The sequence below is a fragment of the Bombus vosnesenskii genome, unplaced genomic scaffold (assembly GCF_011952255.1).
Source record: "Bombus vosnesenskii isolate JDL3184/JDL3185 unplaced genomic scaffold, Bvos_JDL3184-5_v1.1 scf7180000014066, whole genome shotgun sequence".
Lineage (NCBI taxonomy): Eukaryota > Metazoa > Arthropoda > Insecta > Hymenoptera > Apidae > Bombus > Bombus vosnesenskii.
In genome coordinates this window covers 2040-9045 of record NW_022883351.1, presented here as the reverse complement: position 1 = coordinate 9045, position 7006 = coordinate 2040, and the positions used below count along the sequence as shown (strand labels likewise).

Below are 7006 nucleotides of genomic sequence, written 5' to 3'. Positions count from 1 at the left end.
ATGAATTGCACATCCCTCGATGAACCCAAACAAAATTCTACAGTACAATTTCCTCGTCCACTTTACACCCCATTTATTTCTCGCCTTATCACAAGCCTCTATCGTAGTTCTATGGTTTTCTTCTAAAGAGTTGTAACCGAGACTCGATATCAGAAGTGACCATCGTGGCTCGTCACTAGCATCGGTTCAGGTCGCGACGAAGGTGACACACGAGAAGAGATTGGTGCATCGATTCGTTGGTCGTATCACAAGCGACGTCAATCCTCGCGTGGCATGCTAGATGCGTTCCTTGGTGGTCCGTAGGAGCACGATAGAGGAAGCATGGCAGCGAGTTCAGTTTAGAATCTGTGCAGACACATTCCATTCCGAAGCTGACCGACGGTCTCGAGAAGCCCCTCCTAACAGCAACGTCCGGTCGCTGAGCTTCGAACATCCAAAGGGGGAGAGATTGCAGTCTCCGACAGGCCGTCGGACACGCATACCAGACTTCACCGGCACTGAACGTGAAAGCGAGGACCGTGTTATGCGCGAAAATGATACTCCTGCGGATAAAAATGACGACGCTCCGCGAGCATGCATTTGGAGCTTGCGATTCTTTTCTCAGGATCGAGCATATCGTATCAAATCAAAATAATTCAGACCTTTGTTGGAAGAACGTGAAGATCGCCAAAGGAGGGTTCCAAGGTCCAGGCATGGAACATTACTGAAATAATATTTGACTATTGTTTGTTGCAGGTTATTCTGTTGTCAACTAAGTGTTTGGTATCGAATGATAATTTTGTAAGCTTCTAATTATAGTTATTCGCTTCTGCTGAAGAATTTGTTTCAGTTGTGTCACTTTTGAAATACGTACATCTGCAACATATCGGTGAGACAAAAGGAGGAATTCTAACCAACTACACTAATTTTTGTGCATTTGTGGGTAATCTAAAGGTACAGAAATGTGCAAAAAAATATCAGCTATTGGAAGCAAAGTACTTGTAATTTGTAAATCATAAAACGATTCTCAATCTAAACTTCTTTAAACTTTATAACAATATAAAATTACATAAATATTCTCAGTCTAATTATGATACAGAATGTCATAGGTGATATACTGATACTGATAGTTGATAAAACTAACTTTCTGTGCATTTGTGGATAATTTAAAGATACAGAAATGTGCAAAAAGATATCAGCTATTGGAAGTAGAGTATTTGTTGTAATTTGTAAATTATAAAACAAATCTCAATTTAAACTTCTTTAAACTTTAGAACAATATAAAATTACATAAATATCCTCAGTCTAGTTATGACACAGAATATCATAGATGATATACTGATACTGATAGCTGATAGAACTAACTTTCTGTGCATTTGTGGGTAATTTAAAGGTACAGAAATGTGCAAAAAGATATCAGCTATTGGAAGCAAAGTACTTGTTGTAATTTGTAAATCATGAAACAAATCTAAATCTAAACTTCTTTAAGCTTCATAACAAAATAAAATTACATAAATATCCTCAGTCTAGTTATGACACAGAATGTCATAGATGATATACTGATACTGATAGCTGATAGAACTAACTTTCTGTGCATTTGTGGGTAATTTAAAGGTACAGAAATGTGCAAAAAAATATCAGCTATTGGAAGCAAAGTACTTGTAATTTGTAAATCATAAAACAAATCTCAATCTAAACTTCTTTAAGCTTTATAACAATATAAAATTACATAAATATCCTCAGTCTAGTTATGACACAGGATGTCATAGATGATATACTGATACTGATAGCTGATAGAACTAACTTTCTGTGCATTTGTGGGTAATTTAAAGATACAGAAATGTGCAAAAAGATATCAGCTATTGGAAGCAAAGTACTTGTAATCTGTAAATCATAAAACAATTCTCAATCTAAACTTCTTTAAACTTTATAACAATATAAAATTACATAAATATTCTCAGTCTAGTTATAACACAGAATATCATAGATGATATACTGATACTGATAGCTGATAGAACTAACTTTCTGTGCATTTGTGGGTAATTTAAAGATACAGAAATGTGCAAAAAGATATCAGCTATTGGAAGCAAAGTACTTGTAATCTGTAAATCATAAAACAATTCTCAATCTAAACTTCTTTAAACTTTATAACAATATAAAATTACATAAATATTCTCAGTCTAGTTATAACACAGAATATCATAGATGATATACTGATACTGATAGCTGATAGAACTAACTTTCTGTGCATTTGTGGGTAATTTAAAGATACAGAAATGTGCAAAAAGATATCAGCTATTGGAAGCAAAGTACTTGTAATCTGTAAATCATAAAACAATTCTCAATCTAAACTTCTTTAAACTTTATAACAATATAAAATTACATAAATATCCTCAGTCTAGTTATGACACAGAATGTCATAGATGATATACTGATACTGATAGCTGATAGAACTAACTTTCTGTGCATTTGTGGGTAATTTAAAGGTACAGAAATGTGCAAAAAATATCAGCTATTGGAAGCAAAGTACTTGTAATTTGTAAATCATAAAACAAATCTCAATCTAAACTTCTTTAAACTTTATAACAATATAAAATTACATAAATATCCTCAGTCTAGTTATAACACAGAATATCATAGATGATATACTGATACTGATAGCTGATAGAACTAACTTTCTGTGCACTGATGGATAATTTAAAGATACATAAATGTGCAAAAAGATATCAGCTATTGGAAGCAAAGTACTTGTAATTTGTAAATCATAAAACAATTCTCAATCTAAATTTCTTTAAACTTTATAACAATATAAAATTACATAAATATCCTCAGTCTAGTTATGACACAGGATGTCATAGATGATATGCTGATACTGATAGTTGATAGAACTTTCTCTTCTTGCAAGAAAATGAAGAATATGACCCGTAAGATTGTTCGCCACGACGAATTAGAATTATATTGCATTCTTCTACGTAAGTTTTGGTAAACAATTTCTATATAAAACTATATAGAAGAATATTCTAAGCATTTTTGAAAACCATATAACCAAAATTAAAGAAAGCGCCATATTTTAATATCCAGATAAATTATATAAAACAAGAAAAGAATAAAATCGAAATAAAATTTTCCAAAACTATCCAGATACGTGAATAATTTTCAAATAATTTTCAAAGCTATTTTTCCAATCGTTTCTTAACTATCGAGCTTTCAACTAGCCATAGCTCGATTCCAACGGAGCTTACAATACATTGAGGAAAAAAGGTAGGAAGAAAACCTTTGTTACGGTGGAACGACGCGTTAAAAACTTGTTTCGCATACGGTGCGCCGTGCTTCTTTCATCGATGATATTTTTTGTTACCTGGAAATATGAATTATGATATTCCGGTTCGATAGTATCCGTGTAGAACGGCCTGAAAAGCGAAATAGTTGCAAGCTGGAATGAACAGCACTTTCCCCGGTCAAAACGGAATAGAAATTTGAGGCTGCAAAGGCAGCCCAATTCTCTGGCATATTACGTTGCAAAAATTCCCTTTGTAGATTCATAATCCTTCTGCGAAATGCCTGCCGCAGACGGCAACGTTCGTTACACGTACCACTCATGCCATTCCTCACGCCGCGTTTCCAATGAATAGTATTGCAAGCTTGTGTACTATGTTATCGTGTAATTCCTCGACATTTTCTATTCGATATCGATCTTCTTAAAAAACAAGACAGACGACATTCACTCGTGCGAGAAATATAACAAGTTGCGAATAATTTTTATGCGTTTATTATTAGAAGCTTCTTAGTGGAAAGTCTATCTGTTTGTAACGCGAACCAGCTACAAGCAGGTAAACAAAATGGAAAAAAAGAAAGAAAAAAAATGATCGAGATCGTATAACACGCGTCTATGCTTAAACCCTATTTCTAACAATAGGATAAACCTTCCATCGATTTGTCTGTTTTTCTAATATTTCTGTTTAGAATCGCCCTTAAAGTTCGCTATTTCTCAAGTTGACGTGTGATACGAGATGAAGAATAGCGGCACTAAGCGTAACCGAATAGGTGGTAAATGGGTAGGCTTCTAAAATCTCGCACAGGTGATCGGAAGGTGGAACGATAAATTGCAGCCCATCAGTCTTCCGACTGGTCGGTAACGCGTCACCTTGCGGCCTCGGCGTATTAGTTTCACAGGTAAATCCTGCAACATCGCTTCCGAACTCTCGTCATGCGCTCGGTGGCGTGCGGTAAACACATGGCGATTATGTTTTTATCGTCAGACGTTTAATAATGAGCTAATAACGACAAAAAAGCGAACACGTGCAATGAATCGGATTGTCAGAAAACACGATGAAACTGAGAACACGCTGAAGTAAGGCAAAGAAACTGGTTTAAAGCTGAATAATACAATGGAATATGTAGCATAATACGGTAGAGTATACGAAATATCAGAATAGGTTATGCGACAATGGAACATAGACGAATAGTACGTTTTTAAGTAGTAAAACCTGGGATTATAGAGTCATCATGTTCCGTCGGACAAAGATCGTGCCATTTTCTAACCTATAATTTCCAAACTATCAATTAAAATTCAATTAAAGCCTGCACGTTTAATCGCCAAATAACTGGAAATAGCATATTTCGTGGTGAGACCTGTCTAAATTGAGCTACCATGCTACAATTGCTCAATCTTTGTCGTCACTGGGTTGTAGGAATAAAAAGGGGCGTTGAAAGTTCCAACTCACCGACACCAGCAACGTGAATCTTCTTCATCCACGGGTAAATCACACGGTCCCCGTTCTCCTCTTCCTCTTCCTCATCCTCCAGCATGCCCGGCGACCCGTCCATCATTTGATCATCTTCCATGTCATCCTGATCGGAGCCCTCGTCCACGTGATGCTGTTGCTGCGACTGCTGTTGGTTCTGTTGTTGCTGTTGCGTCGGTTGCTGTTGCTGCGAGTTTTGTATATGTTGAGACTGTTGACCGGTAGACGGTTGCTGCTGAAGATCCGGCGAGTTGTCACGATGCAGCTGACTAGAACTCGCCGGACTGCACGCGTTACTTTCGTGCGGTGTCTGCTGTTGACTCGGCTGTTGATGATGTTGAAGACTATCCGGCGGCTGCACATGATTCTGCATAATACCCGGTGATAGCGGAGTGGAGCCGAGAACAGTCGATGCGGACACAGGTGGTTGCTGCTGTTGTGGCTGTTGCTGGTTCTGCATCGACGACGGGCACGTGAGCGGCGGTTGTTGAGCCTCCGGCGGCATCGCCAAGGCGCCCACCGCGTGATGATGAGGATGCAGGCTCGCGTGATGAACGGCGTGCACTTGATGATGAGGATGATGCGGCCCATAGTAGCTACCATAGCCGGCATAGCCGCCGTTTAGCTGCACCGCGGACGACGCTCCATAAGGAGTGGACGCCGCTTGATGATGATGTTGATGATAACCGTACTGTAGCTGATGAGACTGCGGATGATTCAAGTGGTGACCACCCCCGCTGGCGGGAAAGAACTCCGCTCCAGTGGACGGGATGTAGTTGCTCTGACTGTATTCCTCGCTAGGAGGAAACTTTGGATCCACCATCACGGAAGTCGCGGCCAAATGATGGCTGCTAGCTGCCTGCTGGTGTTGATGATGATGATATCCACCGCCGGTGGATGGATTCATGAGAAACGAACTCATGTTTGCGTGGACTTCTCGTCTCGCGACGGCCGATTCCACGATTCGACTCTCGTTACACGCCAAACAATGATCGACGGTAGTCACGGTACCTTTTCAGTTCGTCCGACCCTCCGTCGACGTTCCAGGTTTAATTCATAGAATCTCACGATTCCATGTTGATGATATTCATTGTTGGAAGCGTATACACCGCACTGCACTGTGGCCCGTGGCCGACATCCCTCTCTGCCGCCGCGAGCAGGGTGACTTTTTCCACCGGAGGGGAAAGGGTACCGCGTCTAGACGCAGAAGACGGAAAAGGGAGAAAGACAGGGGGAGAGAAAACGAGCGAAAAGAGCAAGACCACGGAGAGTAGCAGACTCCCGGTGGACAGCTGCTTATCCTCTCCTCTCCTTCCGCCACTTTTGCGATCTTCCACGAAGCTCCGCGGCCTCGTTCACTCCTTCCCGCCCACCGAAGCCCAATTACCATACCACGTGACCGCGGCACCGACCAATCAGAGCTGCTCCAAGCTTGCGACCATGATGGATAGCGCGGCACGCATGCAACACGTGAGTGGCGCCACGAGAACCACTGCGGCAGGTGCACCAACTTCTTTCTTCGTGCCTCCTTCGCGAGCGACGGTCACCAGAGCTCTTCTACGCACTCGTTCTCTATGACGTTAGAATTCTTTACAATTTTTTTTCCTAATCATACACACTTTACACTATTTTATCGACGATAATCTTTCTAACTTTCGATCAATGTCCTCGATGCATTGGAAAAGTTCTACCAATCGCTCGTTAAATCTTCAATTCCGCTGAAATATCCGATCACCATATGACACCTTCTCAAACTCCGATCGATCCCATTCACTTCACACTGATTCTTTCAAGCGATTCGATCCGAGGAACATAGGCACCATCGACCGCCGGCCAAGCTGTCAGAGAGCCATGAAAGTGAGCTCGTCCTGCCTCGGCAGAAACTCGTCTGGCAACTCCGGCAACTCTGTTCCCAACTCCCTCCAGGTCCAACGAGACCGGCTGGCTTCGAGCCGTTGCCGAGAGCCGGGACACCCCCTCTCCTCGTCGTTCCTCTTACTCTGCCGCCAGCTAACCCCACTCCGCGGAAGCACGAGACCAACCCCTGCCACGGAAAGCGTGGATCCTGTGCCCTTATGGGGCCATACTCCAGGGTACCTAGAACGGTATAGTCACTCCTACGGATCTCCTTAACCCGCCTCCATCCTTCTGAAATCCATCTTACGCCAGCATGGTCAATGCTCGACGAAAACCACGCCGATGCTGTCTAACGTTATTGAGATCGTCACATCGGCGGTTAAATGATATCACCATGCTAATTGGCAGATGTCGCTAGGGTGACG

At 41.3% G+C, this 7006-nt stretch overlaps 1 protein-coding gene across 1 annotated transcript; it reads right to left on the bottom strand.

Moving 5' to 3' along the window:
• Nucleotides 1-4641: 4641 nt before the first annotated feature.
• On the bottom strand, nt 4642-6788 carry LOC117239494 (putative mediator of RNA polymerase II transcription subunit 26). Its single transcript, XM_033505098.1, has one exon. The coding sequence runs from the start codon at nt 5644-5646 to the stop codon at nt 4657-4659; it is 990 nt and encodes a 329-aa protein (XP_033360989.1). The 5' UTR covers nt 5647-6788; the 3' UTR covers nt 4642-4656.
• Nucleotides 6789-7006: the final 218 nt, after the last annotated feature.

Excerpts from the sequence above, each read along its gene's own strand:
- LOC117239494 (XM_033505098.1), bottom strand. The coding sequence starts at position 5,646 with ATGAGTTCGTTTCTCATGAATCCATCCACCGGCGGTGGATATCATCAT.